This window comes from Lissotriton helveticus, chromosome 6, assembly GCF_964261635.1.
Source record: "Lissotriton helveticus chromosome 6, aLisHel1.1, whole genome shotgun sequence".
Lineage (NCBI taxonomy): Eukaryota > Metazoa > Chordata > Amphibia > Caudata > Salamandridae > Lissotriton > Lissotriton helveticus.
In genome coordinates, this window is record NC_136067.1 from 517,804,698 (window position 1) to 517,818,617 (window position 13,920).

Genomic DNA, 13,920 nt, shown 5'->3' on the forward strand with positions numbered 1-13,920 from the left:
GGCGGGCTGTGAAGGAATCTGCGGCTAGAATCGTCCCTACCAGATACATTGTTACCGAAGGTAAGTAACTCGTACATATGATAGAGACTACTAGCCGCAGATTTCTTAAGATAGAATAGATACCTAAGCCATACCCACGGGGAAGGAGGGTCTGCAAACAGGCCCCACCGGCCTGGACATAACAGAGGGCCCCACAGGGGACAAGGCGAGGAGCCTCGTCCCCGCAGACAAAGGGTACCCTCATAGCAGAACGCCACCGATCCCACGGGAGGGCGGGGGAAGAAGACAGGAGAAAGAGGAAGCCCATTCCACTCAACAGAGAAATCAAGGCCAGGCAAGGGAAGGCCAAGGCACCCCACGTCGTGACGGGGCTACAGAACCACCATCCAAGGCTAAGGCAAGGAAGGGCAAGAAAGGCAAGAAAGGCAAGAAGAGCAACCCAGAGGCCCCACGGAAACAGGGAGAAAGAGGGAAGAACAGCCTGGGGCACCCAGTAAGACCATTAGGCTGCGTCCCAAAAGAGGGAGGGACACAAGAACCTACCCAACTCCCAGGCCAGCGAACATGAGGGTGAAGAAGTCCCGGACACACCACAAAGAGGGGTACGCACACATGACCCAAAAGGAGCAGACCAGCGTCATGACCCAGGCCGCAGACAACAGGCCAAACCTGACAAACAGCGCAGCAACCCCGGAGAAGGACACCTCGGGGTGCCACCCAGGCATTCATATCCAGCTCAAGGAAATTGGAACTGCAATTACAAACGCGCCATGCAGGGCAGAGGCCCGAAGGCGACCACAACTCCCCAGCACACAATTAGCTATATAACAGCTACCAGTACCCCACATAGGGTATGTTAGTCCCAAACATGGGAACTCTCTTAGGAAGAACTGCAGCAGCAGAGGACAACTGAAAGAGCTACGGGAAAAAAAACCTGCAGAAGGCTTATCAAGCAGCCAAGAGAAGAACAGGAGGCCTAGTCTTAGTGCCAACCTGGTGTGAAAGACTTCAACAAAACACACACAGAAGATGGGCCGGACAGCAGCCAACAAAGCCACAGTCCTAACAAAGAGGACTCTCAGGCATATGAAGCACACAGATCACACAACTGGGGCGACTTACCCCAACCAAAGAACATCTCACAAAATCCAGACCAACCCACAGGTCACTGAGGGGGAGAAGAAGGAGGAGGAGGAGGAGGAGGACACAGAGCCCCACCAAAAACCTACGGATGGCCGAGTCCATCGGGGCGTGGAACAAGAGGGTGCCAATCAAAAGGAAGATCTATCAGCCGATCTCACACATTCTCCGGGAACACACTGTCCCGAAGCCAAGCATGGCGGTGAAGGGCAACTGAAGAAGCCATGGTAAGACCCAGCACCTCCGAGATATCCAGAGCGGAGCGGAGAATAAACACACCAGCTCTCGGCCATCTAGAGCATGGTGTGGCAAGTCAACACCAGCACCCTCCTGCAAAGCTGCAGATTCAAGGGACTCCGCCGAGTCCCAGAAACAAGACATGGCCCTAGCCAGCACACATTAGGTGTTAAAGGCCCGTAGAGCTGCACTGGTCGAGGCAAACATATTGCGGCCCCAGGAATCCAGCCAGCGCGCCTCCCGAGAGGGTGGAGCCATCAGCGACGGCAGGGAAGGAAAGGCGGTCCGCAAGAGGGGGCCACTGGCAGAGGGGTGAAGGGAAAGACACGCCGGGTCACGCAGCGCTGGAAGGTGCCTGTGCCGATGGTGTTGGGGCACCGGATCCCCCGTGGCGGGGCACTCCCAAGTCCCCATCAGCGAAACCTTCAAAGGGGAGCAGCAGGTCCCTTCCACCAGAGCCCTGGTGAAGAACCTCCAAAAGATGGTTCGCGGGATGTCCCATGCGCAACATTCCCACAGCCGTGGAAACAGCATGAGCGAAGGCCGCAACCTCCACTGGAGGGCTCCGCGGCGGGAAAAGCAACTCCTCCATGGGGGATGGCTGCAAACTAAGACATCCATACCCCAGATCAAGCAGAACGGGAAAGGGCCAGGCCCGAAAGGGAGAAAGAGGCGCCGAAGAGTGGGGGACCTGTGGTTCCTCCGGCAAAAAACATGGACGCAGCATCGGCAAGGAGCCGTCTTTCGATGACGTCGGGGAGAAAGCCACGACGCGGCGGCCCATTCTGGGGAAGATGACACCAGCAGGCACCCAACCTCTGGGAAAGAGGGGACGTCCGAGGACGAATCCACTACCTGACGCCTGTCCGGTGCAGTAGAGTCCGCAACCAGGAGCAGGGCGTCATCGTCATCCAACACCACAGGAGACCCCGGACAGGCCTCCGTCCCGTCACACGGCGCCGGGGCTGGGCTGGAACCGAGGCAGTCAACGGGTGGCGCCGGAACGGCACCGACTCCACCTCCGATGAGGGAGCCGCCTGCGCGGAGGAGCGAGACACACCTGGAGAGCGACAAGGAGTCCCCCGGCAGCCTCGACCCATGGGTGGACGAGAGGGATCCGCTGACCCCCATGGTGCCACCAAGGCCGACTCGACCTCCGACAAGGCAGCCACCTGCGTGGAGGGACGAGAAGGGCTCGGGAGGGATGAGGAGTCCCTTTCCAACCTCGACCCATGACGGGGCAAGAGGGGTCCGCCGACCCCAGTGGCGCCGCCCGGGCCAGCAACTGCTGGTGCTGTGGCGGCATCACCTCGGCCTCAGACAGAATAGCCACCTATTAAAAGGGCCGAATGGGGCTCGGGAATGCCACCGTGGTCCAAAGGAGGGACCCCGAAAGGCCGCACCCCAATGGCACCACATCCTCCTAGCCTGGAGCCAAACCAGTCGGTTCCGTGGCCGAAGCTGCCGGAGGGCCCCGCATGGTGCAAGGGATCCACTAACTTCCCAGGAGGCAAAGGAGGAGGAGGATGAGCCAGCTAGGCCTGTAAAGCCGCCGCATATGTCTCAATTTGGGCTCTCGACGCCCCCTCACCGGGGAACGGTGGATAAGGGGACGATATGCGGGCCGCATCACCCACGGAGAGCCCATGCCCCCAATAGGCCGGCAACAAGCCTTCAGGGATAAACTGCGACACTTACCCACAGGGGAGCGACGCTCTTGCGGCACAGGAGATGGATGAAGACGACGGCAACAATGACAGCCACTCCGAAAACCCTCCACAGAAGCCGAGCGAGGAGACGAAGCCGATCTAGACATGCGGGCCCAGAGATGTTTCTTGCGGGGTTCCCGCTGCGACTTTGGCTTCAACCGCTGACACGCCTCGCAGATTGTGGAGCTGTGATCCTTCCCCAAGCACCAATAAGGTGAGGGTCCGTCGCCGAAATCAAGCGCCCACAAGACGAGCTCATCTTGAAGCCCGAAGGCATCCGCTCACTGTTCCTACAACACACCAAAATCGAAGGAAAAGGGCCTAAATTGGCTCAGGTTTTTTTTAGCAAGAACCGGATCCGCGTTGCACGCGGAAAAGGAAACAACTGATGTAGGCACGCTGGGGTGGGACTTATGTGACCTCGCTGACATCACGTACGTGGACGACGCCTGGGTGGAGTCGCATGATGCCATCCCCCCGGTGCGCAGGGATGCTGGGCAAAACATTTCCGGATCCAGTCTCACGCCTGGGGATAATTCTACGGTAAGGAATCTACGGCTAGTAGTCTCTATCAGATACAACCTTCCCTAATATCATGGAGAGTTGTGAGGATTATGGCAGGTGTGCAGGATATAGAATTAACTGAGAAAAATCAAGTGTCTATCCGGTAGGGCAGGCGGTCGAATATATTGTTTATCCCAGCCGACTACAGGTCGTAACCACAGGGATAAAATATTTAGGTATCCACATAACGTTAGACAGGCAACTGGTACTGGAGCGGAACCTGTATAAGGTATTGGGGATTTCCGTTTAGATGAGTACCGTTTGGCATCCCTACCTCTAACACTGCTCGGAAGAGCAGCGCTCTTCAAAATAAGCCTCCCAAAGTTTCTGTATGTTCTGCAGAATACCTACCAGACAATCCCAGAAGAGGTGTTCACTAAAATTGATGATATCCTGAGGAAATTCCTCCGGGGGGGGAGGGAGCCCCTCAGGGTGGCGCTAGGGAAGCTGCAATGTAACCAATATAGCGGTGGCATTTCCCTGCCTCACATACGGACCTAATATTGGGCCGCCCACTTGATAGTAATCAACGAATGGGCCTTTGGAGAGAGGGATCAGCCGGCGTATGTGCTTGAGCATACTCAGTTCCTCTATAGGTCATACTCTCACTTTCTTTATGGAGGCCACAGCTTTGCAAAATTGTTACCGGCCACGCAAATAGCGATCATGCCATGGTAAAAGGCGGAAAGGCGCATGAAATGGGAAGATCGGGTGACCAAGCAAACCCCGCTTTGGGTGGGAACGCGACTTAAGGAATTTGCCAAGCTGAAAGGCTTTGAGAAGTGGGATCTGGTTGGTATTTCCCAGTTTAAGGACATAATGTATCGTAAAGAGCTGGTGACGTTCCCGCACCTCCAGATAGAATACGACATGAATAAGATGCAACATTTTAAGTATCTGCAACTGAGGCATGCCTGGGGGTGCAGCAGATTGATATGGAGGGATTCCCGGAGTATGCGCCGTTAGAAGGGGCGACTTTTAATGGGAGACACCGGAGAGAAAGCAGTGTTGTGGACCTATCGGACAATCATGAATAACACACCTGACCAATTGTGGAAACTGAGACTACAATGGGAGGCGGATCTGGGAGACATAGAAGATCTAGATTGGGAAATGGCCCTGATGCACCCAAGGGAGGTGGCCATTAGATTGCGGCTCCGATTAATTCAGTTTAAATATTTGCACAGAATGTATTATGACAGAGCCTGACTGCATAAGATGGGTAGAGCAGAGTCTCCCAACTGCCTGAAATGTAAGAGCATGGAAGGGACCTTCTTTCACACCATTTGGGGATGCACACATGCACAGCTATACTGGGGCACACTTCTGAAGGAATTGGAACTTATATTGCATGAATCCATACCCCCAGACCCTGTGTTTATTCTGCTGGGCATACCCACAGAGATTGGGCATACCCAGAGAGATAGATCTCCCCAAAGTAAAGCTGATACTGCTCTAGCTGGATCTGGTAGTAGCCAAGGGAGACATGGCGAGGGCTTGGTGGGCAGATACTAACCCAATACTGGAGGAATGGCGAAGAGGGATGGACATGAACATGTTGGACGAGAAGACAACATACAAAGCAAACGGGTGTCCCAAATTTTTGGGGAAAATACGGAACCCATGGCTGACCTACTATGGCCTGACGCTCAATATTTTTTGACCTCGCTGTACCTGTAATGAACAAAGAAACAAGATCTTTTGTGTATCTGATGTGGTTTTCCAATGTGAATAAGAAAATGCAAATAAATACATTCCTAAAAAAAATCCTGTAATAATGTTTACCACTCACAAGTGGTATTTAGTTACATGTGGAAGGAATACTTAGTTGTAATATGTAAATATGTAGAACATTATAGCTGGAAGCAAGCTTAATGGTCAAAGCTATCTCTGTTTGCTTTTAATATGTCGAGAGATCATGGATCAAAAAGCCCGACCTCCCTTAACTATCACACATCAGTTTTTATGAATACATTATTGAAGTATGCATAAACTTTCACAGCAAAAACGCATAAAGTGGTAAACAACTAATTCTGGTTACAAGAGTGGCACATCCCCTCTTTACGCCAATAAACAACCATCCATTTTTCAAATATAATGAATAATATGGTGAAAAACTCTAATTAATTTTCATTAGAAACAATCCAAAAACAATGAAGATAATCATTTATCTTGCACAAATGTATTGGATTAGAAGGGCAAAGACTATTTTGAAAATTAATGATGGAGAGCAGCAGTTCTAGTAGGTTCTCATAGGGCTGTTTGGAGCTCACTATTAATCTAATTGAGCTATTTTTCTCCTGGTAAGGCACCTTTAGTTTCTCTCCCCTTCTCTCAAAATTTGATGTCTTCCTGACATCAAACACCACTTGATCCATCTTGAAGTTATTTGTGTCGCCCGTGGCTTCATTGTGACCCCTCTGTCATGGTTCCTGAGTGGTCTCTACCTTTCAACTGTCAGCAGTGTGTTTTGTTTTGCCTGATTGTATTAGAGCACTTCTTAGTTGGCACTTCCTGCATTAATTTGTGTTTCCCTACATACAGCGCAGGAGCGCTGCTTCCTGTTCCGTTACAGCGGAGGACTTCTTCACACAAGGTGCTTCCAATTAACAGGTAAATCTGTTTCCGCATGTGTGTAAGAGGTGTACATAGAGGAGGGTTTGTCTGTGCTCACTGTAACAGGATCTCCCCTGATCTTCCCTACCAGTCGGAGTTAAAGATCATTCCCCGAACAGAGGGAGGTCTTCTGCTGGTCTTCAGAACACCATCCCCGTCATATTAGCTTACTTTCCCGATCCCATCTCCATCCTGGTTTGTTTACATGCCTCAGCTGGGGTAAGGTGGGTAAGGGGGCAATAGCTCATGTTCTCTCTGCGAGATTACTTCGCAAGCAGCAGGTAGGCCTTATGGGGTGCTTGACAGAATCCGAAGCCCAAGTGTTTTATCTCGCCCGGACGACATGACCGATCCTGAGATCATCTTGCAGGACATAGCGGCTATGCTTACTAGTATGCAGGCAGAGAGCCTCAGCTTACGCCATGACATGACGGCCTTACATGGCCAGGTGGCATCTGGGGTAACAGGTCCTTAGGGTCCTTCTCCTACTTCCAGGGTTAGGCAGGAGGGGTTACTACGGGCCCCCTTGTTCACCTTTGTAGGGCCCTCCTCCACTTCCAACCAGGACAATGCCATACAATTGATAGCACCCCACCCAATGCAGCTAGCACCACCTGAATGCTTTTATGGTGACAGCACGAAATACAGTGTCTTTCTTCATCAGTGCCATCTACAATCATGGCCAGAGCAACCATTTTCCCTGACAACGCATCCAAAGTCGCCTTCATTCTTTCCTACATGGGTGGCGATGCCGCCCAGTAGTCCATTTCATTAGTGGAAACGACGACCCCATGCTGTATAATCTAACAGTGTTCAAAGAAACGATTCGCTCGTCACACCTTTGTTCAAGACACAGACAACAAACTGCTCAATCTGAAACAAGGTAACACAGACCTGCTCCACTACATCATGACATTCTGTAGACTCGTCATTGAGGCCCGTTGGCCCGAGTCCAAGAAGATGTCCGTACTCTACAGGGGTTTGCGTGACAAACTAAAAGACCTGATTTCTCAGATGCCTGAACCTCCGGAAAAGATAGGGCTGATTATCGATCTGGTGGTCATAGTGAACTACAGGATACAAGAGCGAAAGACAGAGAAGACCAAAGTAGGTGATAACTGGTTCTTGTCCTTCAAGGATAAACCTAAGGACGAACCTGCTCCAACCAGTGATGTATCGGAACCTACGCAAATAGGCGGCATACGGGGACCTCTTACCAGCGAGGAAAGAGAGAAAAGAAGAAAACAGAATCAGTGTTTGTACTGCGGTAAGAACGGACACTTTGTCAGGGAACGTCCAGTAAAGCCTACATGAGCAAGAGGAAGGAGACCCTTCGCGTTACCTGTATCCAAAAGAGAAACGGGGAAAACCAGGAGATAGTGGGGTCTGACTACTAGGTTCGTCGTCCAGCAAGACAGAGACCCCTGCCTTTTTCGGTGGTAGCAATCATCTGGGTGTTGATGTGGTACTACGAGCACGGTCAGGCCAGGTGTAGCAGGTGACCACTCTTCTTGATTCAGGAGCCCCCGGCAATTTCATCGACACCCAGTATTCAAAGGACCTGGGTATGGCCACTGTACCCAAGGTAAAACCTGAAACAGTTAAGGCAGGGGATGGTACAGACCTTACATACAGCCTCATCCGGTACCAAACAGAGGACATGGTTATGTTGTTCGAAAACACCCACGGAAACCATCAGCTTTGATGTCATCAATGCACCCCAGTTCAGAGTGATATTGGGTCTTCCGTGGCTAGTGAGCCACAATCCACGGATTCATTGGACATCCAGGATCATAACCCTGGATTCGGACCTTTGTAACATTTCCTGTTATACGCAGGCCAATTCCTTCTGTGCTGAGCCATACAGGCCCACTATCTGCCCTTGATGGGAATGGTTGCGGTAACCCAGGAAAACATACCAGAGGCATACCTTGATCTAGCAGCTGTGTTCGACAAGAAAGGAGCCAATACTCTTCCTCCTCACTGCTTGTTCGACTGCAGAATAGACCTGATCCCTGGTTCCACGCTTCCTAGCAGTTGGATATATTCCCTTACGGAAAAAGAGAATGAGCATCTTCGCTCCTATCTGGATGAGTGCTTACGTAATGGGTTCATACGCCATTCTAGGTCTCCAGTATCTTCCCCTCTTTTTTTGTGGCCAAGAAGGAGGGAGATCTGATGACCTGTATTGACTTCAGGGCTATAAACGCCATTACTGTGAAGAACCCGTATCCCCTGCCTTTGATTTCCAACCTATTGGACCAGGTAAAAAATGCCTCCATATACACTAAATTAGACCTGCGGGGGGCATACCATCTCGTCAGAGTCCGGAAAGGTGATGAATGGAAGACGGCATTCCAGACCAGGTTTGGCCTCTTAGAGTATCAGGTCATGACTTTTAGACTCTGCAACGCCCCCGCGGCATTCCAATACTTCATCGAGGAGGTACTAAGGAACTACATCGACATCTTCTGTATGCTGTATATCGACGATATACTCATTTATTCACAAACCACTGCAGAGCACATCCAGCACGTACCTACCATCCTCCAACAACTGGAACAACATCGATTGGACGTTAAACTGGAAAAAAGCGTTTTCGACACCACAGCTGTCGAGTTCCTGGCACATATCATCACTCCTGCCGGAATCCAAATGGACAAGAAAAAGGTAGAAGCTATCCTGCAATGGCCGTCTCCGACCACCGTGAAAAGCGTCCAGAGGTTTTTGGGATTTCCCAATTACTACCACCGCTTCATCACAGGCTTTTCCAGGATTGTTACTCCCATCACTCGATTACTGCGCAAGGGTGTCCTTTACTATTGGGACTCGGAAGCCGAACACGCCTTTCAGGAGCTCGAAAAGAGATTCACCAAAGCTCCCATTCTGATACACCCCGACTCAGAGCAGCCATTTATAGTGGAAGCTGATGCCTCACAAGACGCTCTGGGGGGTGTATTGTCGCAAAGAGACACTGGAACTGGTCTCTTGCACCCTGTGGCCTGTTAGTCCAGAAAACTACAACCAGGCGAATGTAACTACACTGTATCAGATCAAGAACTCCTGGCCATCAAGACAGCGTTTGAAGAATGGCATCATTACCTAAAGGACGCCAAACATCCCCTGACATCTGAACGGACCATAGGAACCTCCAATTCCTTCGCTCAGCCCATGCCCTTACATCCAGACAACTGCAATGGATATTGTTTTTTAACGAATACAACTTTAATATCACGTACCGACCTGGTAGGGAGAATGCCAAGGCAGATGCGCTATCCTGTCTGGAGGTAACTAACAAAACCATGTCCACCACTGAGCCGGTATCCATCATCCCTGAACACCGTTTCCAGGGGTGATTCTTTCTTCTGAGTTCCTTACCCAACTACAGGAGGACATACATCAGAACGATCCATCTGCCTTGGTAAGGAACCATGAAGGGGTAACCGCACTGAACGGTTTCTTGTACAAAGAAGACAGGTACTATCTTCCGTTGGTGGCCCGCCAACAACAAGCACTGTACATGTGTCATGACAACATCCTGTCCAATCATCCGGGACTCGACAAAACCATGGAACTGTTGCAGAGACGCTTCTGGTGGCCTACATTGGAAGCAGACACAAGGGCCTATATAGCTCGTTGTGCGGTTTGTGCCCAAGGAAAGAACATGTCAGGACCCTCAGTAGGGTTGTTGCATCCCATTCCGGTTCCTCCTTATCCTTGGCACGCCATCTCCATTTCATGGTGGATCTACCGGCCATCGAATCTGGTTATACCACTGTTCTTACCATCGTAGACCACCTCACGAAGATGGCTCATTTTGTACCGCTGAAGAAATTGCCTTTGGCAGCCGAGCTGGCAGTGGTGTTTCTGCAAAACATGGTTTGACTACAAGGCATACCGTCTGTGGTGGTAACAGACCGGGGTTCGAAATTCGTGTCCAGTTTCTGGAATGAAGTATGCAAAGCCATGGACAAGGACGTACGCTTATCATCCGCATATCACCCCCAGACCGACAGTCAAGCGGAGAGGACAAACCACACCATGGCGCAGTACCTCAGCTGCTTGCTGCTGGCGGTGGAAAAGGAAGGGGCGGAGGTGCTGTGGATACACATATAACAACAACAAGCATTCTGCCATCGGTATGTCTCCATTTTATTGTCTCCAGGGAAAGCATCCTCGCACTATACCATGGGAAGAACCACAGAACAGTCCCCTACCGACGGTTCAGGCTTATCATGCCAAGCTTTGTAATCTCTGGCAATAAGTCCAGTTCGAGCTGTCCAAGGCCAAAGAAACCTATAAACAATACGCCGACGACCACCGAAGATCGAAACCTGCCTACAAGAAAGGGGCAGGGTTTGGCTCTCCATTCGTAACTTCAATGTGCACGGCCCTGAGAAACTACTGCCCCGCTTTGTGGGGCCTTATGTCATTGAGAAAGAAATCAACCCTGTGTCCATGAAGCTCTTGTTGCTTCCACAGATGAAGATACACCTTGTCTTCCATGTGTCCCATCTACGTGCTGTTCACCCTGAGTGCACTGTCTCTTCTCCACCTTCTCCGGTCCTTAGAGACGATCACCTTGAATATGAGGTCCGGGCTATACTGGGTTCCCGTTGCACCTGGGGGAGGCTCTTTTACTTGGTGGACTGGAAAGGGTACGGTCCGTAGAAACGGTCCTGGGAACCCCTGTCTCACGTACGTCACGCTCCCCAACTACTTCGTGCCTTCCATGTCAGTCACCCGCTTAGCCCACGCCCTGCCACACCTGTCTGAGTTGCGAGGTTGGGTGGGGGTTCTGTGTTGTGAGGGGGTACTGTCATGGTTCCCAGGGGGTCCCTACCTGCCGACTGTCAGCAGTGTGTCTGCTTCTTCGCGCATGCGGAGATTATGTTTTCCTCAATTACGTGTGGCAGGCGGTTGGCGGTCTGGTTCCCAAGACTGGATACAGCCGATGCACCACACAGCGCTTCTGGGGGAAACCGCAAAAACCACAGCGGTTCCCGCCGGTCCTGCGCTTCGGATTGATGCCTTCACGTTCCATGAATGCCTGCATTGACACCGGACTACCCTTCAGGTATTCCGAGGTCGTGCTAGAGCGCTGCCTCATTTTCACGGACCCTCGCTATTTGTTCCCTAATAGTGAGCTCTGCAAGTACCCAAGCCGGGGTTTCCTTCAGAGTGTGGGCGCACTGGGTTGCTTATCAACAATGACCTGTTGACCCTGCGCGCATTCGTGGGACCTGGTTACCTAACCCCTGCACCGCACTGGAGTGCTTTGTTTTGTTTGCCTCACCGCGGTGGAGCACTTGCTTTATCATCATGTGACGCTGCGCAGGGGCGCTTATATGTTGCCTGGCCTAATTGCGCTGGAGCACTTTACTTGGTTTTCTGTTTACACCGCGCAGGAGCGCTTACGTTTTGTGTTGCCTGATTGCACTGAAGCACTTCTTAGTTGGCACTGCCTGCATTAATTTGTGTTTCCCTACACACAACGCAGGAGCGCTGTTTCTTGTTCCGTTACAGCGGATGACTTCTTCACACAAGGTGCTTCCAATTACCAGGTAAAACTGTTTCCGCATGTGTGTAAGAGGTGTACATATAGGAGGGTTTGTCTGTGCTCATTGTAACAGGGTCTCCCCTTGTCTTCCCTTCCAGCCGGAGTTAAAGGTCATTCCCCGAACAGAGGGAGGTCCTCTGCTGGTCTTCAGAACACCATCACCGTCATGTGCGGTCTTTCCCCGATCCCATCTCCATCCTGGTTTGTTTACATACTTCAGCTGAGGTAAGGTGGGTAAGGGGGCGATAGCTCATGTTGTCTCTGCGAGATTACTTCGTAAGCAGCAGGTAAGCCTTGTGGGGTACTTGACACCCTCAAGACATTGGTTAAGCCTCTAATGTGTTGTAGTTTAATTGCATAATGATCATGTGGAAGTCTCACTCACCTCCTCTTACTCAACATTGGTTTTTTTTATTAGCATCTGCCTGATATCTCATATGCACCAATTGATTTTATGTCAATACAGGAGTCCAGCTTGAGATACGCAGTCACAAATAAATGAAAACGGAAATATTTAATTTATTCACAAATGTAACAGCCCCTAGTGTATGCAAAAATATAATATGAATATGAGTGTTTATTTGAAGAACCTAAGTATCATTAAGCAACTTCATCCATATGTGAAGACTGGGTAGTGGAAGTGCTACTACATGAAAAGATGAAAACAGGTGGACATGGGCTCCCACGATGACTTCTGATGAACTGGAATATGAGTTAAAGTTAGTTTGTACCCCTAAACATTTGTAGAGGTATCTTCAAATTACCAATATGTCCATGTAAGAAACAACTCTTAATACCTGGTGCAAAGGCATGGTTGCTCTTCCATCGTGTTCTCCCATGCCTTGAGTCTTGTGGGCACTTCCTATGCCTTGCATCTTCTGGGCATTGCTGACATTTGAGACCCAATTCAGTAACTCCTTTGCTTTCCCAACATGTTCTTTTTTTTCATCTGCAACTGATTTCTGGCAAAGCATTTGTGAGAAAATTCAGTTCAATAAAAGGACTAATATTTCCAATTGCCAAGAGGAATTTAAACATGTTTAACATCACAAAATAAAGAACACCAAAACATAATCTTTCAAATGGAAAGAAGGTATTTGCATGTTAACTTTTTATTAATCACTTGTCACTTTTATGTACACAAATATGTTATCTGACTGTAGGCTTAAACTACATTTGTCTAAAACATTTGAATCATATTGGAAAACAAATTAGGAGAACATGACACAGGACACTAGACCATATACATAGGTAAAAAATCTCTACACTAGAAGCCAGTAAGTGTGAACCATAGATTTATTCACAAAAGGATAACAGTTAGTGGAGATATTGCCTTTGCATTAGCATTGCACTTTAAAGTCATGCTTAACATAATGTGGAACACAAACATTTAGGTGCACTTTTTCCCCCTCAAGTTAAATACAGAAAGCATATGTTAAACCTTGGAGAACTTTGAACAGAGCAAAGAGAAAGATGTGAGAACTAGGTTTTGCTCAGAAGAAATTGTCCAAAGCTCAGTTACAAAGCAACTGGGAGAATATCACGAACATAAATAAACAGGAGTGGGTGTACACACGCACACACATACACAAATGGGGGTGCTGTGCACAGACATGAGCCTGCACTTAGTTTGGCTGCACCATGCCTCTAACAGCGTTCCCTGGAGATAATGATGCTATTCCTATAAGATGTCTTAAAGCTTTGGAACACTGTAAGACAAAGCATGCAGGTGGCAACATCAAAATGTGGCCGACCAGCATTTCTGATTTTGACAAAATAACTTTTAATAAAATGCATGCTGTCTCATGGTGGAGGTCTTTCATTAGACCCATGTTGTATCATGGAAACGTGCATACAGTAATGATTTTGGACATACCTGACTGCATGAATTGAAGGTACTTCCACATTAGTTCTAGCTATGAAATGCATACATTGATAGAAATATGCACATCTTTTATGATACAGCCCTAGTTATTCAAACATCTTTGAAAGGTGTTCACCAAATGCCTCTCATAAAAGATATTTCCTTTCTGGATCAGTTTACCTACCTACCTGCATACAGTAGATATGATGCTGGTTGCCTGCAAAAGGCAC

At 49.5% G+C, this 13,920-nt stretch overlaps 1 protein-coding gene across 2 annotated transcripts in view; it reads right to left on the reverse strand.

The window, feature by feature from the left end:
- The window catches only part of DST (dystonin), a 1,569,532-nt gene that overhangs the window by 733,777 nt on the left and 821,835 nt on the right, over positions 1 to 13,920 (reverse strand). For both annotated transcript variants that reach the window (XM_078647976.1, XM_078647975.1), the window contains exon 34: positions 12,624 to 12,788. In XM_078647976.1, coding sequence (XP_078504102.1) covers positions 12,624 to 12,788 — 165 coding nt within the window. The remainder of the gene's footprint in view (positions 1 to 12,623; positions 12,789 to 13,920) is intronic.